Source organism: Chrysochloris asiatica, unplaced genomic scaffold, assembly GCF_000296735.1.
Source record: "Chrysochloris asiatica unplaced genomic scaffold, ChrAsi1.0 scaffold00178, whole genome shotgun sequence".
In the NCBI taxonomy this organism is placed as follows: domain Eukaryota; kingdom Metazoa; phylum Chordata; class Mammalia; order Afrosoricida; family Chrysochloridae; genus Chrysochloris; species Chrysochloris asiatica.
The window spans coordinates 643,280-671,270 of record NW_006408696.1 but is presented as its reverse complement, the minus strand read 5'-3'; the positions used below and the strand labels follow the sequence as shown (position 1 = coordinate 671,270).

Here is a 27,991-nt window from a genome sequence, read left to right as displayed (position 1 = left end):
TCAGATCTGGGAAGTCTAAAGGTGGGTCCTAGATCCCTAGACCCACCCAAAGAGCCCCGTGTTCCAATCGCTTTCGGAATGAGCATTCCTTCCACCTATGCCATACTCCCAATTCCGAACGCCGCAAACACACACACATAGACAAACTCAGTAGCCCCGGCTGGAAGATTTTGAGTTTTATAGCAAACCGTATTGTATAGACCCGGGGCCCAGCCCGGCTGGGTTCCCCACCTGCCCACCCCCCCACACCACCACCGGGCTGCTTCTCCCCTTTCCCCAAGAGGCTCCATCCTCAAGCCTTTTGTGATCCCCAGGCCCCCCTCCCCTCCGGCCTTTGGTCCGCCCAGTCCCTCCCCCCACCCGTGCACCTTCCAGTTACCTGAGGTATGTGGATAGATTCCCCTCCCCTACATGGTACAACCTGGCTCCTCTGGCAGGGCTGGTTTGAGGGGTAGGACCTGGCCCCGACCCCTCCCTCTGGCTCCCGAAACAACGCCCCCACACTGGAGGAGGGGGCGGGTGGGAAGGGCCAAGAGTCTGTTACTAAGTTCCCATGGCAACTAAGAGGGGCCATTTCCAGCTTTAGCACTGGCATCAGGTGCCCATTGGCTGCTATTTCCATGGCAACCAGGAGTGGCAGTTCCCTGGGCTAATAGGTACAAGTTTCCAAGACGATGAGTGGGTAGAGCCACGCCGGAGAAGTCCCATCTTCCCCATCCGTGGGCTGGCACCGCCCCGCCTGATGTCAACAGGGGTGGAGCTGCTCAATCCAGTAAAGCAGCCGGGCGCCCGGGGCGGCGCAGTCCAAACTAGGCGTCCACAGGACCAGCTTTAGTTAAGAGCTAGTCTGACCCCTTCACACTCCAGCTCCCCCAGGTCCGAGGTTCACCCGGTTCAAGTAACACTTCAGTACAGATGAATGTTCAAGTATTGTGCAGGGAGGCAGGCAGGGGGTCGGAGCACCCCTCACCACTCCCCTGGGCCCCGGCCCCCACTCCTCACAATAGCTGCCATTGTCAGTGACATTCAAGGAGTCTGGGCTGGGAGAAAAGAACTGAAATCTAGGGAGGGGGCAAGGTGAGGGGTGATCCCCTAGAGGGGCTACTATTGCCCCCACACCTACTCTTGTCCCCCTACCCACCTCTCAGTTCTGGCCTTCCCCTGACTCCCCGAGTCCCCCTACCTCTGACACCTGGATCCCCAACTGCTCTTCTGGTTTCCCTTTTTGACCCCCCCAACCCACCCCCAATTCCAAAGATCTGGTCTTTGTTCCTGAACCCTTGATGGTCTGCATTCTGCCCCCCTCCCCCCAGCCCATCCTCCACCTCCCCCAGCCCCATGGCTCCCAGTATCCTGTGTGCAGATGCCCTTCCCCCATTCCCCTCCCCTCAGACTTGCACCTTAACCCCCCTCCCACCATCCCTTTGGCTCAGCACCCCCCCAGTACCTCTGACCCACTCCCCCCTGGGGATGGACAATGAAGTAAGTGGAAGGGGGATGGGGATGGGAAGGAGAGACCCCCAGAGATATCAGTGCAGGGGGAAGAGGGTGGGGGGTGGGGTGGGTTGGGGGAAGGCTAGCTGTAGTCCCTGGGTAGGAATCCCAAGTCCTAAAACTCAGGAATTCCCAGTCATGAGGTGGGTAACCTGGCCTCCTGGCAAGGGGGTGAAATGAAAGCCAGAGGTCCAGGCTTCTGATGAGTCCTGGGGGAGGGTGGGGGGCACCCAACTAGCTGTCCTTAAGAAGTAGCTTTTCCTCTGGGCAGCGGAAGGGGCCTGGAGGCCCGGCAGCTGCCAGCCGAGCACAAGCTTCAGGTGAGAGCTGGCGGCAAGAGCGCAGGTCTAGGCGGCGTAGGCGTGGGCAGCGGCGGAAGAGCGGGAGGCAGTGGTCCGTCAGCCGGTGGCAACCTGGGGATGGGATAGTGGCAGCTGAGACCAGGTGAGTAAGTAGTCAGTAGACATTGGCCACGGGGGCCAACAGGCTTACAGAACCCACAGAGGAAGGACCATGCTTACCAGCGAGATTGAGGTGCACGAGGGTCTCACGGAGTGGGGAGGTGGGGGCTGTGAGAAGGTGGACGCTGGGGTCCCCAACATGGGCGCAGTGACTTAGGTCCAGAGCACTGAGCTGGGGTGCGTGGCGTAGCAGGAGCCTCAGGGAGGCATCGGTCAGCTCCAGGCCTGCCAGGCGCAGCTCTGCCACCCCCTGAAGCCGCCCACGACTCTCCGTTTGGCCTGGGCACACAGAACAGAGATCAGCAGTCCTGGCCATCGGCTTCGCTGTGCCCAAGACCCAGACTGGCTGTGTCTCCACACTCCTAGTCCTCACCATTCCATGGAACCTGCTCCCACTCGAGAGGCTTCAACTTGCTGCCCACTTGCCTGCCTGGCTTGCTTTTCTCACCAACACCCACAGAGCTGCTCGCCCACCTGTCTGTCCACTGTTCACATCGCTGCCTCAGTGAAGTTTTCCGTGATGACACTATTTGAAACAATAACCTGTCACCCACCCCTACCACCTCCCTGCATGGTCTGCCTCCCTTCTCTACTATCTGACATGCCGCAAATACATATTTTTCTTGTTCATTTTTTACTCTCCCACTGGAATGTCAATTTCATGAAGACAGTAATTCACTCCTCCCTTCTACATCTCCCCTCTATCACCATAATGAATCAAGTCACCATCAAGTCACCAGTTTGGTCCCTTTCCTTCCTGTCCCCCCTGGTCACCACTACTCGGCTCCCGCAACTTCCTCACTCACTCCAGTCTCTCTCCTGGCATCCAAAGAGTGTTTGTTCTCAAACACAAATAGGGAAATCCCTTCTCTCTGAGGGCCCCTCAAATAAGCCTATAATTGCCTTGATAACCCACTGCCATCAAGTCGATTCAGACTCCCTTTGTTGTTGTTAAGTGGCACTGAGTCGGTTCCCACTCATAGTGACCCTGTATAGGGTTTCTGAGGAACAGCTGGTGAGCTTGAACCACAGACCTTGTGGTTCAAACTGACCTTGCAGTCTAACACATTAACCCACGGCGCCACATCAAGATTCCTCGTGACCCTAGTAAGAGAGTAGAACTGCTTCCTACGGTTTTTCAGTCTGCACATCTTTACGGGAGCAGGGAGCCTCACCTTTCTCCCAACGAGCAGCTGTTGAGTCAAACTGCTGAACTTGCAGAACACCGGTCAACACTTAACCCACGGTGCCACCAGGGTTCCTTAGCTTCTTGGTGTTTTTGTTAAGCGCTGCTGAGTCGGTTCCGACTCATAGTGACCCTGTATACGGTTTCTAAGGGGCAGTTGGTGGGTTTGAACCACCTGTGGTTAACAGTCCAGTGTTTATCATACAGCGCCACACCAGGACTCCACCGCCTTGACAGAACAATCCAGTGTCTCATCCCAGTTTCAGCTCCTAACTCTTCTCCTTCAACTCAAACACTTGAGCCAAACTCCACCACCAGCCCTACTTTGAGACGCTCTGCCTGTGACCATCTCTATGTTGAACCCGCTGCCTACCCAGCGACCGTGGTGCCCATGTCTGAGCTCAGAGGTCCCCCGCTTCCTCTATCCAGGTAGAGTCATACCCTTCAGTCCTGGACCCAAAGCACATAAGTCTGCATTTCTTTTATTGATCATGCATTTTAAAAAAGTTGGTCTGGTTTTGTTTTGAACCAAGTGCCTATGGTGCACCAGTTGCCATAGGTGAACGCTGACCGTGGGCCTGGCAGTAGGCTAAGTGCCTGTGGGCCCCCAAGCCAGTGGCCTGGTCCATCTCAAACCAGAGGCTACTGTGTCACCAGGAGGGCTGCTGAAAATGGGCTGCTGCCTCCTCCCTCCAGAGTTCAGGTCAAAGCTTTAAAGGGGTTCATTCAATCCTCCCTACTGAGAATTGTGCGGTGACATCAAGAATATCACACAGGAAGAAAGCAAAAGGTCACTGAGAAGACAAGAAAGAAGGAAAAGACCAAAATGGATATCAAAAAAGACTCTTGAAACTTGCTCTCCAGCATAGAGATGCTAAAGCAAATAGAAGAAATGAGGAGATACAAGAGCTAAATAGAAAATTTCAAAGGTCAGTTTGAGAAGACAAAGTCAAATATTATAATGAAATGTGCGAAGACCTGGAATTAGAAAGCCAAAATGGAAGAACACACTCAGCACTCCTCAAGCTGATGAAACTGAAGAAATAATTCAAGCCCTGACTTGCAATATTGAATGAGTCTCTAGGCAAATTACTGAATGATGCAGAAAGCATCAAAAGAAGATGGAAGGAATACAGTCACTGTACCAGAAAGAGATAGTCGACATTCAACCACGTGAAGAGGTAGCATATGATCAAGAAGAGCCAATGATACTGAAGGAAGAAGTTCAAAGTGCATCGAAGGCATTGGTAAAGAACAAGGCTCGGAACTGATGGAATACAAATTGAAATCTTTCAACAAACTGATGCGGCGCTAGAAACACTCTATGCCAAGAAATTTGGAAGACACCTACCTGGCCAACTGATTGGAAGAGATCCATGTCTGTGCCTATTCCAAAGAGAAGTAACCCAACTGAATGCAGAAATCATTGGACAGTATCATTAATATCCCATGCAAGGAAAATTTTGCTAACAATAACACAAAAACAGCTGCAACTATACATTAACAGAGAACTTCCAGAAGTTGAAGCTGGATTCAAAAGAGGATGCAGGACAAGGGATATCATTGCTGATGTCAGATGAATCTTGGCTGAAAGCAGAGAATACCAGGAAGATGTTTACCTGTGCTTGATTGATTACACAAAGACTTTCGACTGTGTGGATCATGACAATACATTGTGGAGAATGAGTATTCACAACACTTAATTGTGCTCATGAGGAACCTGTACATAGACCAAGAGGCAGTTGTTTGAACAGAACACGGGAACACCGAATGGTTTAAAATTAGGAAAGGTGTGCACCAGGGTTGTATTCTTTCACCATACTTATTCAACCTGTATGCTGAGAAGCTAGATTATATTAAGAAAAAGGTGGTTTCAGGATTAGAGGAAGACTCATTAACAACTTGCGATATACAAATGATACAAACCTTGCTTGCTGAAAGTGAAGAGGATTTAAAATACTTATTGATGAAGATCAAAGACTACAGCCTTCAGTATGGGTTGCACCTCAACGTAAAGAAAACAAAAATCCCCACCACTGCACCAATAAACAACATCCACAGAAATGGGAAAAAACATTGAAGCTGTCAAAGATTTCATGTTGCTCATTCAACCATCAACACTCATGAGCATGGTGGTGGTGGTGGTTCTGTGCTGTGGAGTTGGTTCTGACTCATAGCGACCTTGTATAGGGTTTCTGAGGCTGTAAATCTTTACGGGAGCAGAAAGCCTCATCTTTCTCTGTGGAACAGCTGGTAGTTTCGAACTGCTGACCTTAAAGTTCGCAGCCTGATTCATAATCACTACTCATGAAAGTAGCAGTCAAGAAGTCAAGCAACATATTACAATCTGCTGCACAAGATTTCTTTCAGGTGTTCAAAAGCAAAGATGTCAATTTGACTTAAGGTGTGCCTGGCCTTATTCTGTTGTGCACACGATCTCTATGAGTCAGTACCAACTGGATGGCTCCTAACAACAACAAAGAATTTGCCTTTCCACTCCAGATACAGGAATGAGAAGCTACATTAAAACAAGTCCCCTATCTTGTTAGATGTAGATTCTGATTGTGCCTATTTGGGGTTGTTGTTGTTAAGTGCTGTTGAGTTGGTTCTGACTCACAGCAACCCCGTATAGGGTTTCCTAGGAATAGCTGTTGGGTTTGAACCACCCAACCTTGTGGTTAACATTCTAGTACTGATCCCACAGTACCACAAGGCAAATTCTCAGCAGGAAACTCAAGTCGGAATGAACCAGTTTGAAGCCCTGGTTTAAGTAGGTCTAGAGTGGGACCCCTGAGGAGGCCTGGTGGCACAAGGTTGGTGGTTCAAAGCATCAGCAACTCCGAGGGAGAAAGATACGGCTGTCTACTCCCATAAAGTCGGGGAGATCCTATACAGATGGGTTGCTAGGCATCAGAATCAACCTGAGGTCAATTGGCTTGGGTTTTTTGGACAGTGACGACTCAGAGTCTGTTTTTCTAACAAATTCTCCAGTAGTTATGCTGCTGCTGGTCCTGAAAGCACCGCTTCAGACCACAGCCTGAGGAGACCAGTTCTCTGATGACCATTCCTGGATACAAATGAAAAAACTGTTCAAATCATTCAACATCTGTCAAAAACATAGCTACGAAGGAACAGCGCCAGGAAACCCAGGTTTGGGGACTTTTAAGTCCAGGTCTTTACCATAATATGCTATCTGCCTCCTGGAATCCTGGTGTGGCGCTGGAGGATGAGTACTAGACCACAAGGTCGGTTTTAACTATAAGGTCAGTGGTTCAAACTCATTAGCTGCTCCTCAGAAACCCTATACAGGGTCGCTATGAATCAGAACCAACTTGACAGCTATTAACAACGTGCCTCCTAGGTACCACCTCTAGCCCTGAGACAGGAAGATCAGACGTCACAAATGCATGAACGCAGCCTGTAAGTGTTTTATGGAGTCTATGGAGTCTATGTAGTAGAGTCCTGGTGGGGCACTGTAGGATAAGCACTGGACCACAAGGTCTGCAGTTCAAACTCACCAGCTGCTCCTTGGGAACCCTATACAGGGTCGCTATGAGCTGGAAGCAACTCCACAGCACTTCACAACAATGATGAAGACATAGTGCTAGTGTTTTTATTAAACTGTCATAAAATGCTAAAGAGTTGGTTCCAACTCAACGACCCTGTAAAGGGTTTCCGAGGAGCAGCTAATGGGTTTGAACCACTGACCTTGTGGTTAGCAGTCCAGTGTTTATCCTACAGTGCTACAGCATTTCTATTAGTGCTTATAGTGTTGTTGCTGTCATGTGCCGTCGAGTTGGTTCTGACTCATAGTGACCCTGTATAGGGTTTCCAAGGTGCAGCTGGTGAGCTTGAACTGCTGATGTTGTGGTTCAAACAGACCTTGCAGTCCAGCACATTAACTCTCAGCACCACACCAGGACTCCAGTGCTTGTATCAGTGACATTTAAAAGGCGGATTCTACACTGAATTGTAGACATAAAAACCAATGAACTGGCAAATGTTTTGTTATATATATTTTACCATGATTTTTAAAGGTTATTTTAGAAAGAAAAAATCCTACAATGGGGCATCACTGGGCTACCAATGATTGAGTAGAACTGGGTTGCAGGGTATTACTATCTTAAACCAGCTTGTCACCTTGGCTGCCTCTGTAGGCACCTGACTTTGCAGGTGAATTCCACCCACCCCATCTTCGAGGAACTGTGTGCCTGGAAGTAGGCTACTGTGACAGACATCCTCGACCTGGCGCCAGCAGAAGTCACTTCTGGGTTGCGCATGTGGGCGCCAGTGAAGATTTTACACAGGTGGTGGACAGCAAGGGGGCTTTCAAGGACTTGAAAATATAGGGCAGTGAGAGGAGAAGGGTACACCAGGGGCAAGAGCAAAGGAGGAGAAAGGGTGACAAGAATTTTATGCTTTACTCCAGGAATGCTGCATGAAGCCAGCAAAGGGGTACAGAGTCCCAGTGGGCTCATTTGGCACGTTCATGGCCCGGGCTTGATAAAGGGGCCTGAACCACCATGAATTCAAGCAGGCGGAGAAGTCTGTCAGCCCATCAGCCAGCCTGCAGCCCTTTCTCATTGTCTCTACAGCTCTCCCCACCTCAGCCCCTGCCCAAATCTTCTGGGCTCAGTCCCATTATAGTAAGACTAGGCCATAGGAGAGTGTTCCGCCTGACTTTGCTTGTTTGACTTACAGGAGTTACTCAATCCCTCTGAGAAAATTGCAAGAGTTCCACTTGCTCTCTACTTTTCTCCCAGGGCATCTGTGAAGGGACTGGCTGGGTGGGGAGAAGAGAGCATGACTGTGAAGGACCTTGAGAAAGGAAGACTCTTTTATTCCCTAACTTCAGGGCCCAGGAAATCGCATTTAGGAAATCCCCTTTCCTCAAACTATAGCCCTCTTCCCTGTCCCTGTTTGTTTACTCACTGAGCTTATTCATGTAAGGCACATTTGCTGAGCTAGGTGCTGGGGAGAGAAGTGTGAGCACACAGACCTTGCCCTCAAGGAGCTTAACAACCCACTGGGACTGTGGCAGTTATACGGGAGAATGTGTTGTTATATATATTTGTGTATTTTCACCACAACTTAAAAAAAAAAAAAGGAGCCAAGTGGAAGGTAACAGATACCAAATCACCTCAGAAGCAGACAGTGACAATGACAAGCTGGGTAGGGCACACAGGAACTCTGATCTGGGGGGGAGGAGGGACAGAGGACTTCTAGAAGGAAGTGGCATTTGAACTGAGGCCTGAAAGATGATTAGAGGCTAAAGATGGCACTTACCACCACCAACAACAACAATTAACAACAGCCTGGGGGCTGGAGGGAGCTTGGCAAGGCCACAGAGATGCAGCGGGAGAGGTCAGTGGGAGCCAGATCAGACCTGCCTCAGTGGTCCTATTCTAATACTCATCTTTATCCACAGAGCCCGGCGGAGCACACTGAGCACACAAGGAGTCACATTTGCCCTTCTGGATGCTTCCCCTGACTCTCTGGCTAGAACCACTAGCCCTCAGTTCCCACCCCCAGACCTCCATAGACACCTTCCATATGATTACCACTCAACCACAAGGTTGGTGGTTCAAACCAACAGCCATTCCTTAGAAACTATCCAGGGTTATTATAAGTTGGAACCGATTCGATGGCACTTAACAACATGATTTCTAAGGTGACAAGGCCTCTGCTCACCTGACCAGCCTCAACTCCCAGCATCCCCCTAAGCCACTATGGGCCTCATGCCTCACCAAACTGCTCATCAAGCCTCATACACCCCAGATCATGGGCAGTTCTCTGCCTAGATAACCCTTGTCCCCTTCAAGATTCAGCTCACACAACAAAGAACTGCTTTCAGCCCACCACCCACCCCGACCTTGAGCTGCTCTTTGGAGACAACCAGTCTTTCCTTTTCACACCTCCAGCTTTCTCGCTTGTATTTCACGGGAGCTGGTTCAGTCTGAGGTCTCCAGAGCCCTAGATCACATCACCAGGCTGGCTTTCCCTGACGGGGTCCCTGAACTTGATTCCTGGGGTTGACTTACTCTCACACCACTTTCCAAGCCAACTGGTTCTCTATGTCTATTGCATTCTCAAAGGAAAAGTCTTATTCTCTTACTTAGGGCAAAGGGCCCCGAGCCAAATCCACGGCTTAGCCCTGTTTTTATTGGGTTGACATGAGCTGCTTCTTGGAGACACCACTGAAGCTGAGGTCCATGAATTTTAAAAGAATTGGAATTAATTCTCGCCATTTGAAAACCAGGTTTCACAGACAAAAAAAAAAAAAAATCACCATTTCTGGCTCCTGTTCAAACACCACCTGACTGGCCACACAGCGCCTGCCTTCCTTCCTGGCAGTACGGCTCTTTTGAGGAGATTCTCCACACCTGGCCCGTGTCACTCACACCCGTTGTCGGCCTGGTCCTGGCTTCTCTCTTCATCTTCCTCTCTTATTTTGTGTTTCATTACACAATTCTCTCCCCTCCCCACCAGAGGGCTCGGGCTAGGTCCTCTTCATTCCTGTTCCCTCAGCGCCTACCACAGGGCCCAGCACAGAGCAAGCGAGCGCATGAACACACAAGAGACAAGGCAACCTCAACCCACTGGCTCTAACTTACAGCGATCTCTAGGCCAGGAGAGGACTTCCTTGCAGGGTTTGCAAGACTGTAAATCTTTGTGGAAAGAGCCTGCATCGTCTTTCTCCCCAGAGCTGCTGAATAGTTTGCACTGCTGTCCTCTCAGTTAGTAGTGACGGCACCACTAGATCCTCCTACTCAAGTTCATGTGTGCTATCCTTTCTTCAAATACTTTTAACACTCAATGTGAATCAAGAGATCTAAGAGGCCACGTGCCCACACCTCACCCAACCCATTCTGCATACCAGCAAGTTGAGACCACACCTGGTTTAGTGTCGGGTGGAGGCAGCAGTAGCTCACGGAGCTGGGAGTCCTTAATATCCTCGATCCAGCGGAGGTCCAGGAGCCTCAGGGCTGGCAGTGGGGCTGAGCCCAGGGCAGAGACGGAGAGCCAGGAGCAGCCGGAGAGCACCAGCTCCTGCAGGCCTGGAGGGGGGTCACCAAGCTGGTGCTGGGAGGGGCTCTGTTCCAGATCCACGCCCTCACCACCCTGTCCCACCTGGCCACCCTGTCCTACCTTGCAGTCGGTTCAGAAGCCACATGAGCTGCTTCTTGGAAACACCTGTCCAGCTGAGGTCCAGAGCACGGGGTTGGCGCCGAACAACACCACTGAGCATGGGCGGTGTCAGCGACTTACGCCTGCTCAGGTCCATTCGAGGCCACAGACGCTTGTCATAGCACCTATTGGCCACAAGGTGGAGACAGAGGCCTCACTCTCAGATCTCAGGGAGCCTACACTCCAATCCTCCCCACACTACAGCTTTCTGGGCACACAGCAAGGCAGCAAGAAGCTCCTGGACCCTGGCCAACTCCATCACCATGTGGCTGCGAGACCTTGGACAAGTCTATTCCTTTCCCTGAGCCTCAGAGTCCTCATTTATAAAATGAAGATAATGACCCAGACTCTGCCTGCCCCGCGGGGTTGCTGTAAGATCAAATGAGGTAATTATAGTTTGTGGGCCTTATAGCTTATAAAGCATTTTACCAAATATACAAACACCCTACACACTGTATTTGATGTAACACCAAAGGGATCTGCCAGTCGCCCCGCCTTCCACCTTGGGTTTCTCAATGTCTCCCTGGCTAAGCTACGGTGGCTCGTGGACGTTTCTCATTTCTTCTACTCATCTCTGCCCTTAACGCACATTTGCCTCTTCTTGCTAGCCCAAGGCTTGACTTACAACTTGAATATTCTCTCTCTGCTTATTCTGTCTCTTCCACTAGAATGGATGTGCATATGGACAGATTTGTCTTTTTCGTATTCCCAGCACCTACCACAGAGCCTCGTGCATAGTAAGTTTTTGGTTGCACATCTGTTGAATGAATGAACGGTGCCAAGCCAGCGTGCACAACTTGAAGCTTCTAATGAGCAACCCCCTGGAGGTATACAAACAACCTCAGTTACAGGTTCTCATTCACTCACTCACTGTTTAGGGAAGACCTGGCAATTTCCAAATATTGATGCTATCAAGACAAAGGAGGCCAAGAACCAATTTAAACAGGGTTCCTCATCCTGGCATTTCCCAGAGACTTCACTATTCCAAGGTGCACAAGAAATTAGAAAAGACTTCTCAATCTTATTTATCCAGAGAACCCTTTCCCACCCCTTCCAAGGTAAACCTATTTTGGAGTCCTGGTGTGGCACTGCGGGATAATGTGTTGGACTGCAAAGACAGTTTGAACTACAAGGTTGGCGGTTCAAGCTCACCAGCCGTTCCTCGGAAACCCTATACAGGTCGCTATGAGTTGGAAATGACCTGACGGCATTTAACGCCACCACCCAATCCTTAAGACCCAACTGAACTCACATTGATCCTACAGGGCAGAGTAGACCTGATGCGTACGGTTTCTAAGACTGTTAATCATTATAGGATTCACCACCTCATCTTTCTCCTTCAAAGCAGCTGGGGCTTTCAACTGCTGATCTTGCCGCTAGCAGCCCACTGCTTATCCCACAGTGCCACCAGGGCTTCTCAAGACCCAGTTTGAGAAATTCTCTTCTAGTGCATTCTTTCACAGAGGTCAGCCCGGGGATTCCCACTGGACTGACAGAGGCAGCAGGGGCGGGCTTACTTCCCACGCCTCCCTCCTGCTCTCCCATCATTCTGAAGAGCTTTCCCTTCAAGTCCTGGGCTGGAACAGTGATTCTCAAACTCCAGTCGGCGTTTTTTTCCTTTCAGTCCACTTGATTGGCTTAACATGCATTTATCTTCCAATGGACCGCCTCTTTAAACTTAATAGCCAGTATTGTTTCACATAAGCCTAAATTCACCTTAAAACGAAACACAATCTTTATGGTGATGGAAAAATGAACAGATATTGGTGGTGGCTGCATAACACGATAAATATAAATGATGTCACTACATTGCACAGGTGAAAAACAAATATCTGACAAATGTGTTCTCTCTATTGTTGTTAAGTACCATGGAGTCGGTTCCGACTCAGTGACCCTGCACAGGGTTTCCAAGGCTGTAAATCTTTACGGGAACAGAAAGCCTCAACTTTCTCACATGGAACGGCTGGTAGTTTCGAACTGCTGACCTTGAGGTTAGCAGCCCGATTCGTAACCACTATGCTACTGGACCTCCTTTGTGTTCTCTATAGCGATACACATTTGCCACAATAAAAAATAAACATGATAAAAACAGACAAGGGTCATTAAGTTCTAGCCAGTCATTACTGTAGCCATAGGCTAGTGCCTAAAGACTATTTTCATTAAACAGATACACAAGCGTACTTCGGTGTCGTTGTGTGCCATCAAGTCGATTCTGACTCATTGCGACCCTATGTAACAGAACAGAATAGCCCCCCATAGGGTTTTGTTGACTATAATCTTCACAGCTGACTGCCTAGTCTTGTCTCCCACACAGTCACTGGGGGGTTTGGATTAGTAACTGAGTGTTTCACCACTGTGTCAGCAGGGTTCCTTAAATAAGTATTATCCAGAGGTGTTAAAGATACAATGGCTGGCTAGTGGTGGTGGTGATTATGTGCCGAAGCATCGGTTCCAACTCATAGTGACCCTGCATAGAGTTTCCAAGGCTGGAAATCTTTATGGGAGCAGAAAGCCTCATTTTTCTCACTCGGAAAGGACCTTGAGGTTAGCAGCCCAACTTGTAACCACTACGCTACCAGAGCTTCTTAAAAATACAATAGTATCCCCAAAGGAGAGACCTCCTTTTCAAAATTAACACAAGGATGCAGCTAGGTTTTTGTGCCATTTTAAATGACTGGGCAGAATACAGTGAGCCAGTGAGGTCTTTTAGGGAACGCTGGAGTCAAAGGAGTAAGGCTGCTTTAGCCCCAACAACCTAACCTGAAGCAGGGCTCCCTCTCACCCTATCCCCTGCTGCCACTTCCCCTCTTCTTGACATTCCAGCCTCTCCTGATTCTTTCCATTTAACCGACAAACATATGAAAAGTCTCTCCGATTCTAAAAAAGAAAAGGGAAAAAATGGCAGCCCACCTCCAACCCAGATTCCGTCCCGACATTTTGCCCCTTCTCTCTCTCTTGCAAATCCAGTACCACTGAAAACCTTTCCCTGGCCACTCTGACCCTGCCTTCAGTCCCAGCTCAATTGCTACCACCCCCTTGAAAGCTTCTAGATCCTCAAGCCCGAGGAGGGAATGCCTCCTTCTGAAGGCACTCACAGGCCCCAACTTGTGTCTCCTTCACAGGAGCCAGGCCAAACCACCTGCCCTCCTGTACACACACAATGCTATCTGGTATCAACGTGTTTTGGCACATACATACAGTGCCTCTGTCAGAAATGACAACCAATCCTGAGTCTTCAGGGCTCAGCTCCACTGCCTCGTCTTACAGGAAGTCCCCGACCCCTTCTAACAGGGATGGAGAGATGCTCAGTTTGTAGTAACTAGGGAGCTAAGAGTCATGACAAGCGGAAGTGCAAGGTCAGTGGGAGGCCAGGGTGGGGAGCCGGAACAGGGCAGCCTCCCAGGGGGCAATGCCTGAACTGAGACTTTGAAGGCATGAGTTATTTGGGCAACAGGGGGAGAGGAAGAGGCTGTGTGCGACAGGTAGGGAATACCTGTGTCCAGAGAGAGAAAACAGAGACTTCAGGGAATTTCACGCAACAGGAACGAAGGGCAATTCACTGTCCTCAAGAGAATGATGACGAGCACAGCACAGTAACTGCTATTTGTGAAAGGTTTACAGTGTGCCAAGGGATGTTCAATGCATTCACTATCTAGCCTCGTAACGGCCCTCCGAGGTAAATACTATTATTATCAACTCCACTTTATTGTTAAGGAAAAGGAGGGCCAGAGAGGTGAAGAAACTAATTCAAGGTCCCACAACTACTAAGTGGTAAAAAGGGCCAGGGCTTAAACGGAGCCTATTGAGAGCCCAAGATGTGATGAGGAAGAGAGAGGCTGAGCTGGAATGCCAGGCCATGGTCAGTCCAGGCTGCAGCGTCCACAGGTACAGGCCCAGCTCTGCCACGTCTGTATTTGCAGTGACCACAGGCAAGTCACTTACCCTCTCTGGACTTCCATTTTCTAAAGCATAAAAGTGGGTCAAGGACAGCACCTACTTCCAAGGGCTGCTGTGAAGATGAGAAAATAGTATTGGGAAATGGGGTACCGTTTGTGTCCAAATGCCCAATAGATTATGGAAGTTCACTGGGAGGACCATAAGGAGCTCAGGTGGGTTTTACCTCAGCTGGAAAAGAAGACCCTGACGCAAAAGGCAGGAAGAATTCTTAGGAGGCCAATGTCTGGCATCAGTCAGGGAAGATAAAGTCCAAAGACACATAGCCCGGATTCTTGTCAAACCTTCTCCTGAACTCCAGCCACCTCCCTGATCATCAAGCCCACTTCCCAAATCCTAAATGTCTCTCTTAGGGAGGCGCTCTGGGACACAGAGATGGACCAGACCACACTGCTGCCCAGAGGCTCACAGCCTCCTGGGCTCTGACCGTGACCAGATCTTTTGCTCCCAGAGCTGCACTTGTAACCCCAACTGGCCCTGACCCTGTGCTCCACAACCTCCCTTTTCACCCTCAACCCACCCCCCACCATGAAAGCCCTAACCCTGCAACTCAACAACTCCACACCTCCCCCCACCCTGACTGTCTTTCCTCTCCTCCCTCCCAGAAGATTTTCCACCTCCCAGTTCCAAGAGAAGATGAAAGCCACCAGACAGGAAAGCCTGCAACTTCCTGCTCTCCTACCTACAAATGTCTCCCTAGCTCCACCCTGCACTACCCCTTTCCCACACTCTATCCCTTTCCTCACTTTCACTCCCTCCATAGTTTTTAGTACCAGATACAGTCTGAGGCTATAGCAGCAAGGACACCGAGGCCCTGCCTTAGAGCTGCTGTTTGCAGGTCGTCCCTTCTTTATCTGCTGTGACCTGGCTTGGGCCCCACTGTCTCTACACAGCAGTCAAGGACACCAAGTTAAGGAGCCCCCCGGTAGCGGGAGTTGTCAGGGCTTCTGGGTAGCAAAGCTAAACTGCTACTTCTTCGTCCTTGATCTCCTTTGCCCTCTTGCCAACATTCAACACTTCATCATTTATTCCTTCCTTGACTCCTCTCGATGCTGGACCTCCTTCACTTCTCAGGCTGCTCTTTCTCTGCCTGTACACGTGGTCTGTCCTCTTGTCCTCTTCCCTTGAAGCTGTGACAACTCCCAATTTCCTTTCTCTGGAGCACCACCCTACAGTCGAAGCTGCTCCCGCTACCTGACTGCCCCACAGGGTTGCCTGGTCTAAACATGTCTCAATCTCAGCTTTTCACTACCAACTGGAACCTGCTCCTCCCCTGGTAACCCCAAGCTTGGGGAATGGTGCTACTGCCCACCCAGGCTCCTGGGCCAGAAACTCAGCTGAAGAGCTGCCCTGTGGCCTCAATATTCATGTGCCTTACTGTCACAGCCCCAACAGCCACCAAACCCAAGTCACTCTGCTGCTTACAGCATTTTCAACCCAAGACCCCGCTCCCTCTCCATCTCCACCTGCCTGGCAGTCTCCTGAATGGTCCCACTGTGTCCCCAGAGCCTCCCGCTTGGCTCTCCTCTCCTGTTTTTCATCAAAATCCACAATTTTTCTTGAGTATTTAGTACCCTTCAGACACTGTGCTAAGTGCTTGACAGGACCATCTCATTGAGCCCCCGTAAGGTAAGCAATGATAGGAAGCCCCACCCACAGATTAGAAGACTGAGCCCTTGAAGGGTCCGGCTAGCCACCCACACAACCAGGAAGTAAGGAAGTTGTGATTAACGAGACTCTGGGGCCAAATTCCAGGATCCAAAATGGAAACCTGTGTGCCATCCTGCTTCTCTGCTTTTCTCACCTCCAGGCACATGTAGGTCCTCTCCAGTTCTGACACCGAACTTAACCAGTGTGGTGCAGACTGTGCCGAAGGGATCCTGGCCAACATTTTCTCAACGAAGACTACCCCAGGCAAGGGTAGAAATCTCAGCCACTTCTGTAACTATTTGATTCTAAGTTGCAGGCTGACTGGGCATTTTTCAAGGGCGGCAAAGTAATGAGCACATAATGGTCCGTGCTTTCATTAAACACTTGTAACGAGTGAACAATAGCCACAGTTGAGGCATGTAGTCTTTCCCACAGCCCAGGAACTGGCCTTAGCTCTATTGTTGGTGTTAAGTACCCGTGAAGACCCCATGTGACAGATTAGAACTACCCCACAGGGGCTCCTAGGCTGTACTTTTTAGGGAAGCAGATCACCAAGTCTTTCTATCCCGGAGTCACTGAGTGGGTTTGAATTTCTAACTTTTGAGTTAGAAAACAGATGAGCACCTGACTGTTGTGCTACCAGGGCTCCTTCCCCACCTACCATGGAGTGGATACTTTCATTATCCTGGTTTTACAGATGAAGACAAGTTAAACAGCTAGCCCAATGGACTAGAGCTAAACCACTGAAAAGGAAGAGCTGGCCTCCAGAGCCTGTGGGATCTACAGCAGGGGTGAGGAACATTGGGCACGCAGGCCTGATCACTTGTTCTGGCTCTGCCAAGGCAACCAGAGTTCCAGCTATCACATCATAGCAGGTTGATTTTTAAGTTGACAATTTTGTATGGCCCACAAATAATGCTATAAATATCCAAATGGCAGAAAAAAGGTTCCCCACCCCTGCACTACAGTCTGTGTGAGACTGGAAAGCATGGATGAGTGCTTCAGACCCCATTCCAGAGGAAAAGCAGAAATTCAACTTGAGTCACTTACACGAACCAGAACTTCAGATGCTATTGTGAGGAACAAAGCAGGCCACATTTGTGAGGAGCCCAGTGTAATGACAAGTGTACAATCAGTGCCTGCGAAAGCGCTTAACTATATTCACTCAACAAACCGCACCCACACTGGCCCGCCATCCCAGTGCTGGGCCCACTAAGCTAAAGCTGACCCAGCATCTGCCCGACTCCAGCAACTGAGCGGGCCATGAAAATGAATAAATGAAGGAAGGCTTGTCAGCGGAGGGTTTCTCAACAAACAAGGCTCTGGAAGCCGTGGTGGGAGAGGATGGACAGAGGGTCGCTGGTGGTGGTTATGGGGAAGGAAGCAGCTCCAAGTGGAGCCAGGCGGTCCAAGCATGGCTGTCTGTCAGCTGGCAGAGGCCAGCTTTCTCTGCTGTAAATGGGGACACTATTAAGACTGTCCTTGGAGTTGTTGTTAAGTGCCATCAAGTTGGTTCCGACCCATAACAACCCTGTAAAGGGTTTTTCCAAGGAATAAGCTGGTGAGCTTGAACTACTGACCTTCTGATTCCAAGTGAGTGTGCACAACCAATGAGATCATACATAGGAAACATTTGCTAAGAAGAGAGTTAATACTGAGAGGACTGAATCTAGAGCCAGACAGCTCAAATTCCTAGTTCTGCCACATGACCTTGGGCCTTCAGCTCCCTCATCTGACACACAGAGTAACAGTACTTACCTCACCAAGTTGTTGTCAGGGTTAAATGAGCTCATTAATGGCAAGCAGCCTGTGTAGTACACATGGAAGCATCATACCATATGGTGTAGTGGTTAAGTGCTCAGCTGCTAACTGCAAGGTTGACGGTTCAAACCCACCATCCACCCCTCCAGGCCCCTCAGAAGGAAGATGCAGCAGTCTGTTTCCTTAAAGAGTACTGCCTTGGAAACCCTCTGGGGCAGTTCTACTCTGTCCTATTGGCTTGCTGTAAGTCAGAAGTGACTCATGGCAGCGGGTTAGGGTTTGGTTTGGTTTTGGGATATATGCATGCTCCTATGTAGATGACAGGAGAGTCCTGGTGTAGCACCGTAGGATAAGCACTTGACCTCAAGGTCAATTTGAACCACAAGGTTGGCAGTTCAAACTCACCAGCTGCTCCTCAGAAACTCTATACATGGTCACTACGAGTTGGAACCGACTCAGTGGCACTTAATGACAAATGCTGATAATAATAACAAGGATATATCTATGAGGGGGCTTCAAAAAGTTTGTGGGAAAATGCCATTGTTTTCTCATTCAATTTTCCCATGAACTTTTTAAAACCCTGCTAACCACAAGGTCAGAAATCTGAATCTAACAGTTGCTACTTGAGAAAAATAATGACACTTTCTTCTCCTGTAAAGATTTACAGCCTTGGAAATCCTCCACAGTGTCACTCTGAGTAGGAACTGAGTTGGAAGCATACAAGGACCCCACGGCGCACGCGCGCGCACACACACACACACACACACACACACACACACTGACCCCTTGCAGCTCTGCAACTTGCCAGGACTGCCTTGTTTGTCCAGTCTCCAAACTTTCCCCTGGTGATAGGGTGCATTCACACAACTTTTCTGTCTTTTAGTGGAAACTATGAGTGTTTTCCTAAGGCGCTCTGGTAGCGTAGTGGTTACGAATCGGGCCCGCAAGGTCAGCAGTTCGAAACTACCAGCTGTTCGCCGGGAGAAAGATAAGGCTATCTGCTCCCATAAAAATTTACAACTTCGGAAACCCTATGCAGGGTCACTATGAGTCAGAACCAACTCCATGGCACATAACAACAACAATGTGTTTTCCTTCTCTGGCAGGTTTCCCCCTTACATAAAGTGCCACCTTGCACTGGCTTGACTATTTGTATTCCTTGTCACTGTCAACATGAGAGCACCAAGGCCCAGAAACCCAGAGTAGAGACTGGCTGCGATTCACACAGCAAGCAAGGAAACGTGTTGCCGATGGAACGCGAGCCTGTCCAGGCCACTCACCAGCGGCTCCAGGTCCGGCAGACTCGCATGCAGATGCACAGCTCGCGGGGCCCAAGGTGCTGGAAGACACGAAGCCAGGCGGCCCGGGGCAGAGGGTGGTCGGATCCAGCAGCTAAAGGTAGCGTGTCAGGTTCGGGGCTTCGAGGTGGTGGCCGTACCACATGCCGCTCCAGCTGTGGGGGCCGAGGTGGTGGAGCCGGGCCCAGGGGCCAGCTGAGCAGTGGTCCCCCACTGCCAGGGCGTACAGCCCGCCGCCCCCCACGGTTCTCTTTCTCTCCTGAGCTGCCCCGGGCTGGCCTTCGCCCATTCCGGGCCTCGCCAGGGGCCTCATCCTCACTCAGTGATGTGCCTGATGAGTCCGAGTCGGAGTCTGAGTCAGAAGAGGATGAGGAGGTGTCGGGCACCCGCTCCAGCAGCTGGCACATCCGCTTGAAGCGCTCCAGTTTCTCCCTCTGTGGTGATGGGGATGGTACTGCTGGACCCTCAGCAGAGGCCAAAGGTGGCTTTGGTTTCTGCAGAATGACAGGGTGAGACTGTTCTAGGGCCTGACAATGCTTTCCCACCCTCCTGCCCCTGAGGAGTCAACCAGGGCATAACTATTCCAAGGGGCAGTCCTGAGTTCCAGTCCTAGCTCCCCTGATCGCTGTGAGACCTTAGCCAAGTCACTGCCCCTCCTTTGGTTTAGCTCCCTTATCTGTAACACAGGAGACTAATTCAAAGAACTAAAAGCCATATGGTTTTCAGAAGCAGTGAGGCATGGAAAAGTTAGAGGGCTAGTCTGGACTCATGACTTGGCCACCAACCCTGTGTGTGGCCTTAGGAAGTCACATGTGAAATGGCTGGATAATCCCAAACATACATTCAACAGTGTGAGAATAACTGATCATTGGCCCTACGTGCAACACCTCACACCTGCTAGCTCATAACCTCCTATAGTATTTAAATGTAGTAGAGGATCAGACAGAGACTCAGACAATGCAGCCACTTGCCCAATCTAACAAACTGACAAATGACTAAGACAACCTTTAAATATGATTAGACACACACTTGTGTTTACCATGGCAGAGCAAAGCAATGTCCAAATCGTAGCTTTGCTCTGTGACCTCACACAAGTTTCTTAACCTCTCTGGGCTTCCTTTTTCTCAAATCTGTATGGAATGTTATAGTTTACAAAGCTCATTTACTTTTGTCACCTCTTAAGATTGAAACAGTTCTGTAGCATAAGGGTAGGCAACATCACCCCACTTGATGGATGAGGACACTGAGGCTCAGGGTAGCTGACAGTTGCCAAGACCACACGGGAAGTGGGCAACTGGGCAGGGATTTGAATTTAGTTCTTTCCTCCTTTAAGGCTTGGAAAAATGAGGCAAATGGGCCAGGTAACACCTTAAGCACTCTTGGGAAGTCAGAAGCTGCTACAGCCCATTCTCCTCTTCATCCCTTCCCAGGGGTCTGGACACCCCCTATGAATCAGGTAAGACAGAGGCTAGGGCAGGACTACGTGAGCAGGAAGGGACAGATTTCTATCTCCAGGCTGGAGGATGGGGTGCAGATAGGGGGAGGAGGGAGAGAGGAGGTCCCAGGCACACCTCCCAGTTCTCGGGAGGGAGCCCAGGGTGGCAAGACGAGAAAGCCTGGCTCGGATTCAGAACCCTGGGGGGCAGAAGGCCAGGGCCGCCTGGGTCCGATCCTCGGAGGAGGCAGGCGTCTCCACCCACCTTCTTCAGGTGCCTCTCTCGGCCTCCTTTCACCTATGGGACAAAAAAGGAAATATGGACGAAAAGAAAGACCCCATTAGCTCCTCACGGTGCATGAAATTGGAGTGCATGCCCTTCTCTTAAGACTACAATTCCCAGAAACTCTCATCCCAGGGAGAACTTGGAGCATGCTCACCTTGCAACCAGTGTCTTGGCTCACTGAGCATGCTCCTATCTCCTCTTTCTTCTCCCTCAGGGCCCTTTCCAGCCCCTCCCTTCTCCTCTGAAGCAGCTAATTTGAGCATGCTCTCTCTCTCTCCTTCTCCTTCCAAAAACACCCAGGGTTCCCAGAGCTTCCGGGCCTGGTGCCAGTTTCCCCTCACCTGTACTTCTCCTCTCCACTGAGCACGCTCCACCCTCTCCCCCCCTACCCCACCCCCCAGTGGTTCCTGAACTACATCTCCCAACAACCCCTAGTGGAACAACACTGAAGACTATTTCCCAGGCCCACTGCCTTCTCCAACTTGGACCAGCCACTACTATAGGTCCCAGAATCTCTTTGGGCTGACCCAATGAGAAGGCTCCCTTGGCTTACCTTTTTCCTTGGGGTGGGGGTCTCAGTCCCTGCCTCCCTCTCCTTCCGTTTAGGGGGCCCAGGCACATCCTCTGCGGGGGGGCCAGCAGGTAAAGGGCCCTTGCGCCTGGGTTGGGGGGGTGGAAGTGGCGGCTCCTCTGTCAGCTTCCATCCACTCCCCAGGCTGGCACCCTCCTCGCCATTGTCAGCCCTCCGGCGGCCTGGGCCCTCTCCTGCATCCTGGGGAGATGGAGAAAACGGATGAGGTCCTGCACAGCTCCTCACCCCACCACCTTCCCAGAGCCAAAGCCTAGCCCAGCCTCTACCCGTACCTTGCTGGTCCGGCCTTCCTGGGTGCAACGAGGGCACTCCCAGCAGTTGGGAATCTCTGCATTGATGACCCCCTCAGCCTTCCCCATCTGTGGGGAAGAGGGCAGAGTGGATGCAGGCAGCAGTCCCTTGCCCCACTGTCCACCGCAGGCTCTAGACTCTCGAAGACTCTCACCTTCAGGCAGCCAGGGTGGACGATCTCGTTGCAGATGGTACACTCCATGAGGCTCACACCAAACTTCTCCTCCTCTCCTTCCACCGTGTCCTCCTTCCCAGCCTCCCCACACAAGAGGCACACAGCTGTGTGTGGGAGCACGGGCTGTTGGGGAAGAAGGGGCATCAGGGACCCAGAAAGCAACAGGGAGAGACCCTTCCTTCTGGGGTCCTTGGCAGTTGTGGGATGAGGAGGAAGACGGGACATGATTGGGAACCTATGCACCAAGTTGGGTCAAATCCTCAATTTGCTCCTTTTGGGCTGTGTGACATTGACAAACTAATTTAACCTCCAGGAATCTCTGTTTCTGCATCTGTAAAATGGGGTTAAGAATTTTCCGCTTGTTGTGAGAATGAGATAATTCTTATTTATGAAACAGTATATAAAGTAGTAATAAGGGATCATATGGGAAATGCTAACGGCTGTGACACGAGTTCCACGAAGAAGCAGGATGGGCAAGAAGAAACAATGAGAAAGTGAGGCAAAGGAAGAGAAGAGTGTGGCAGGAGGGCAAAGAGACCAAGAGGAAGGAGAGACTAGAAGAAGAGAGGGTGGTGGCAATGTGTGGAGGGGGACACAGGATGTACTTGGCTTAGCATGGCTGATGGGGAAGGGTCACTCTCTGGAACCCTGAGAAAGTCAAAGGATGAGAAAGGTAGAAAGGAAACCCACGCTTCTCTCATATCTACTACACGCTGAGCACTGTACGAGGCCCATTTATATCCACACTACTGTTTAATCTTTACACCACAACAAAGAAAACATTTTCCAAAAAAGCTACCTAAGGCTCAAAGTGTTTTGCTCAAGGTCACGTGAAGGGTGAGCATCACCTCAAATCCCAGACTGCGTGGAAGCAGTGAGGAAAGAGACCAGGGATGGACTAGATCTGCTCAAGGTGGAGTTTTGGGAGTGGGCTCTTGTGCACAACTGCCTCTGGGGAGGAATACAAAATGGCTTCACTCTCCCAGAGTTTGTGGTCCTGAAAGTTTGAAAGTATGAATGCAGGACAGGGTCAGATACCTCTGCACCCCAGCGTTGCCCCGAGCTTTGAGCTGAGGACAAAGATGGGGCTACTGGAGTTCCTAACAAACCAGTGAGTGGAAGAAGGAATCAGGTAAATGGACAAGAAGCAACTCTGCAGTCGGCTCTGGGAAGACACTCAGGCCACCTAGAGAAGGGGACAGAACTCACGGCAGTGCACTGCCGCAGCAGGCACGACTGCTTCATGCGCCCGGGCCCCCCAAACTTCTTCATGTCTCGGCAGAAGTGGCAGTCCCCGCACTCAGTTCGCACACAGGCCCGGCAGCGGCGGCAGCGGGTTCGGCGTCGGCGCGCTCCGGCCCCCGGCCCCCGGCTGCTCGACGACATTGGGGGCGTCAGCAACGCCGAGGGCTGTGGATGAATGGTGGCAGGGTTAGGTGGGCCCACTGGGGCTCCTGACCTGGGAGAGTCCTGACAGCTCCCCCAACTCCTAGGCAGCTAGAGCTGGTCTAACCCAGAGGGGCAAGGAACCAGGAAGTCACCCCTCCTGCTGAGAGGTGGGAGTGTGGGATGGGAGAGCAGTCACTCCCAGTACTCAAGGTCTCTCTCCACAGCTGCTTCCAAAGAGCTGGCTCCCTAACCTCACTCCTGTGACACTTCCTCCCAGCCCTCCTCTTCCCTAGCCCAGGGGGCAGGAAGAGCCACTGGGCACTGGGCTCTGACATCTCCACACCAATCCTCCTTAGAAAGGCCAGGGCTTGTGGAGTTACTTCAGAGAGATCCCAACTCTTCCCCCAGCTCTCCAAATGCAGGGTGCTCCAGATGCACCCCATCCTGAAATCCCTCTGATTACCTCTAACATACCCTGAGATTCCGGGATGGAAGCTCCACTTTTTCTCTCCTTTCTGCTTCTCACACACAGGACTCACCTTACCCCCAAGGCAGACCCCACCCAATCTCTCTTCCTTTAAAACCTAGATACCATCACCAGATTCAATGGAATCCTTGCACTCCCCCATCCCTAAAGATCCACTCTCCACCCCCACCGCCACCCCAACTTCCCAGGGCTCTGAAAGCTCACTGAGCTGCTTCTTCAGAGTCCATCCTCAGCCCAAGATCTCACACCCTTGGCTCCTCACAGAGGTCCCTCCTCTTCAAAACACTCTCCCAGATTCCGGGGGATTCTAGAATCCAGCTTGACATCTCCACAAAGCTCAGGGTGGGCTCGTTTCTTTCCACCCCTAATTGTCTAGAATCCCTTGGGTTCCCCTTCCCATGGAAACCAGATCCTCCAAGATCCCACACGGACTCTGTAGGCCTGGAGGGTCTCTTCCCGGCCAGAGTCTTACCCCAGCTTCCCTCTTTCCAGGGATTTCCAGACCCATCCATGTGGGGAAGGGGCCAGGAGGGCAGCAACTGCAGGCGAGGGTGGGGGGTCTGCAAGGGGAAGCTGGGTCTAGGAAGGCAAGCCGGTTCCCCAGAGTTGAAAGGTAATAGGAAGGAGAGCTGCAGATGGGGCGTTTAGAGCAAAGAGGTGAGACTGGGGGCGGGGAGGCGGATGAATGGGAGTGGGAGCTGCCCAGGACTAGGGGTGAGGAGGAGCCACAAGAACCCACCTCACACGTGTCCCGGGAGCCATCTCTCCCTTCTCGGCTGCTCCCGGCGGGTCGGCGGCCATCGGCGGCGGGGGGGCCGGGCGGCGCGGGGCGTGGAACACTCAGAACGCCGGGGTCCACGGCCCCCCGAGGGCGCTCGGCCCCTCCCTCCGGCGGAGGCCGGGACGGCGGCGAGTGGAGCTGGGGGGCGCCGGGGGCGAGGCCCTCCCACGGGCTGCGGCGCGGCCCTTCCAGGGGGAGGTCCTGCTCCGGGGGGCTCAGTCCCTCAGCCCCCCCAGGCCAGCGGGGGCTCCTCGGCCGCAGGGTACTCAGCTTCGGCCCGGGCCCCAATTAGTCCGGGGTCCGAGTCCCAACTCCCCTCCCCCCACCCCGCCCCGCCTCTCCCCAGCGCCCCCGGCCCTTTAACTGGCCCCTTCCCGGCCCCCACTGCGCTAGGGTCCAGGGCCAGGCCTGAGCACCCCCCACCGTTTCCGGGGTTCAAGCCCCGCCCACCGCCGGTTCCCGGGGAGGGGGGGGTCGTTGTAACCTGCCCCCCTCCCCTGGGCCCGCCCCTGGACTGCGACCCCCCCTGCCCTACGGCTACGGGGCGAGGGGAGGGGGATGAAGGAAGCCGCTCCGGCCCCGCCCCCCAACCCTCGCGCGCCCCCGCCCCCTTTCCCCTCCCCCCCAGCGCGCGCCCCTCGGGATACAGGGATTTAAATAAAATTTGAATAAATCTCCCCCTCAAGCGGGAGGGATGGAAGGAAAGGATGGAGAAGGGCAGGGGACGGGGGAGGGGGCAATTGGGGTCTCTCAACCCCCCTGGTCCCCCGGCCCTGCGCTGTTTCGGCCCGGGGCCCAGGCCGCCTCTCTCATCCCTCTTCAGCTCCTTCCTCCTTCCTCCTCTCCTCCCCCCTCCCTCATCCTTCCCTCCTCCTCCTCCTCCTCTTAACTCCCTCCTTCTCCCAGAGGAACCCCGCCCCCTGCCCCCTCCTTCCCACACCACCGCCACGATCCAGGACGAGCACGCGCAGGGCACGACGGAAGTCGTAGTCCTGCGGACGCTTGTGCTACCGAAAGAATAAGGGAACGTTGGGGGCAGCAAGGACTACAAACAAGATGACAGAGAGTGTCCCAATTCGGGAGCCTAGGATGCCGGGAGTTATAGTCCACTTGCCCCGAGGCTTCCAGTTGCACAACATAGAGTAGGAGCGGTAACGATGACTACAAACAAGATGGCTTTCTCCCCCGACCCGACCTCCTTCCCAGGCATTCACACGCCTTCCTGTCCACAACCCTCCGCGTGTGTGGTACCTGACGGGACTCGCAGTCCATCTGCTGCCTTCCCGCTGCCATTTCTACTTGTCAGGAACAATGGAAAGGTGAAAAGAAACAAGGACTACAAACAAGATGGCGAAAGAGGGGCGTACACCTGACTAGGAGTCAATTTTAAGAGGTGGATGGGAACAGTAGTTTTTTAGCCTTATGGTATTCCTTAGGAATGGTACAACCCAGAGTATATTGAGACTACCATTAAGATGGCAGTTACCTAGCCTCTCCCCATCGCTTCAGTCTACCACCTTGGGCACCTCGCCTGCCTGTAATATCAAAATTCCCCCACCAAGTAATGCAAAGCATGACGGGAGTTGCAGTCTTGCTGGCTCCTCTTTGGTATCTTCAACAGACAATGGAAAGGGAACGGGGCGTGGACTACCAGCAAAGATAGAGCCCGAAGGAAAGGGAAGACGGAGATGTGGGATTTGTAGTCCACACGCTAAAGCGATTTCTTACAGAACTAGAGAAAAGGACTACAGTAAAGATGGCATCCTAATCTGCGCTAGTGCCCGCTGGGGAACGTAGTCCCTTTCTTAGCTTTTCAGAGAAAAGACATTGGCGGTAGAAACGTGCATCACCGCCTACTAGCCAAATTGCGAGCGGACGGAAACAGAAAGCCTCTTCCCTTCTTTCCCTGCCATCCCATTCTGAACGGCCTGTCGGGAAATGTAGTCCCAAGTTTTCACAGGCTAACGGTGAAGGAAAATTTATGTCACCAGTGAGGAATAGTGCCAGTAGAGGAGAAGGACAGCCGGGTATCTAGGAATTTTACAGTGTCCGCCTCCCGGTGAGGTGAGGACGTAACATTTCACGGGAAGGCTCTCGAAGGAAAGCAACAACAACCAGCACTGTAGCGACAAGAGAGGCGTGGTTCTCCCCGAAAGTACCGTCATGCTTTTTGCCCCTTGGAAAGCCTGAGCACCTCACACCTATGCTTGTTTCCCCAAATCTCTTGGGCTCGTTAAGACAAAATCCCCGCCTCTCCTTGGGAAGTCACTAAACCTCGATTTTTCTAATCTGAAAAATGAGAATAATGTTACCTACCTCGAAGCATAGTTGTTGTTGTTAAGTGCCGTCGAGTCGGTTCCGACTCATAGCGACCCCTGTATAGGGTTTCCGAGGAGCAGGAGCAGCTCGTGGGTTTGAACTGCCGACCTTGTGCTTCGTAGTCCAGTGCTGATCCTATAACGCCACACCAGGAGGTTTAAATAAAGCAATGTTCAGGAAAGTGCCCAACTCAGGGTCTGGCACGGGAACGTGTTGATAGTTTCTTTTCTGAGCTTCCCTCCAGCTTAGAATCCCAAAAACAGATGCCGGATGGAGTTAGCGGACATAGAGAAAACTGGCCTGTAGTCTACTATCCCCATCTTGATCCTCCCCTCCCTTGTGGGTTCTCCAGCGTCAACTACCGAGTTCTGCTCCCAGGGGGCGCTCAATCTCCATTTGACTTAGGTCCTGCAATTGACCAAATTCCTCATCCTGGTGCTGCTAGCTAAACCAGCCTCATCCCCAACCTGCTCTCCAGCCAGCTCTAGAGGTATCCTCCAGGATCCTCACCAATCTAAGCGAATGGGCTACTTCCTATCTCTGCGCCTTCTTTCCTGTCTTAATATTTCTTCTTTGTATGGAAAACTACCCACTTCTTTCAGGCAGCCTGCACGGACCCCAAAGCAGCCCCTAGTGGTTCTCTGTCATTTCTATTTGAAAGTAGAAGCCATGAGGATCTTGAAGAAGAGTTGCTCAGTGTGATATATTACTGGAAGGAAAGTCAATGCTGGCCAGTGTGGTATGAAGTCCCAAATTTATAGGAGCTTGCCTCAGGCTGAACTGAGGGCGTTTCCAACACACACTTTGTTGGTTGTTGTTGTTGCTAAGTGCTGTTGAGTCGGTTCCCACCCATAGCGACCTGTTATAGGGTTTCCGAGGAGCAGCTGGTGTAGTTGTTAGGTGTTGTCACATTGGTTCCAACTCATAATGACCTTATGCACTACAAAATGAAACCCTACCTGGCCCTGCACCACCTTCACAATCTTCACTGTCTGAGCTCATTGTTGTTTCACTTTGTTGTCAATTGACATTGTTGTCAATACATCTTGTTGAAGGTCTTCCTCTTTTCACTGGCCATCTACTTCATCAAGCAAAATATTCTTCTTCAGAGACTGGTCCCTCCTAATAACATGCCCAAAGTACACGAGACACCTTCCTTGCTTCTAAGGAGAATTCTGGCTGTAATTCTTCCAAGACAGATTTGTTAGTTCCTCTGGCAGTCCATGATCCATTCAATATTCTTC

General features: G+C 51.5%; 1 protein-coding gene across 2 annotated transcripts; it reads right to left on the bottom strand.

Moving 5' to 3' along the window:
- Window positions 1-155: 155 nt before the first annotated feature.
- FBXL19 (F-box and leucine-rich repeat protein 19) lies at window positions 156-25,777 on the bottom strand. 2 transcript variants are annotated; one of them, XM_006871916.1, is made up of 11 exons: window positions 25,680-25,777; window positions 22,981-23,143; window positions 21,751-21,894; window positions 21,578-21,664; window positions 21,267-21,485; window positions 20,562-20,725; window positions 18,975-19,486; window positions 10,291-10,454; window positions 10,038-10,199; window positions 2,016-2,234; window positions 156-1,907 (listed from the first exon to the last, which is right to left on the bottom strand). In XM_006871916.1, the coding sequence occupies exons 7-11, from the start codon at window positions 19,397-19,399 to the stop codon at window positions 1,729-1,731; spliced, it is 1,149 nt and encodes a 382-aa protein (XP_006871978.1). In that variant the 5' UTR covers window positions 19,400-19,486; window positions 20,562-20,725; window positions 21,267-21,485; window positions 21,578-21,664; window positions 21,751-21,894; window positions 22,981-23,143; window positions 25,680-25,777; the 3' UTR covers window positions 156-1,728. The 2 variants fall into 2 exon arrangements, with proteins under 2 accessions (XP_006871978.1, XP_006871977.1); XM_006871915.1 differs by lacking the exon at window positions 25,680-25,777 and adding an exon at window positions 24,120-24,155 and having other exon boundaries at window positions 20,564-20,725; window positions 22,981-23,181.
- Window positions 25,778-27,991: the final 2,214 nt, after the last annotated feature.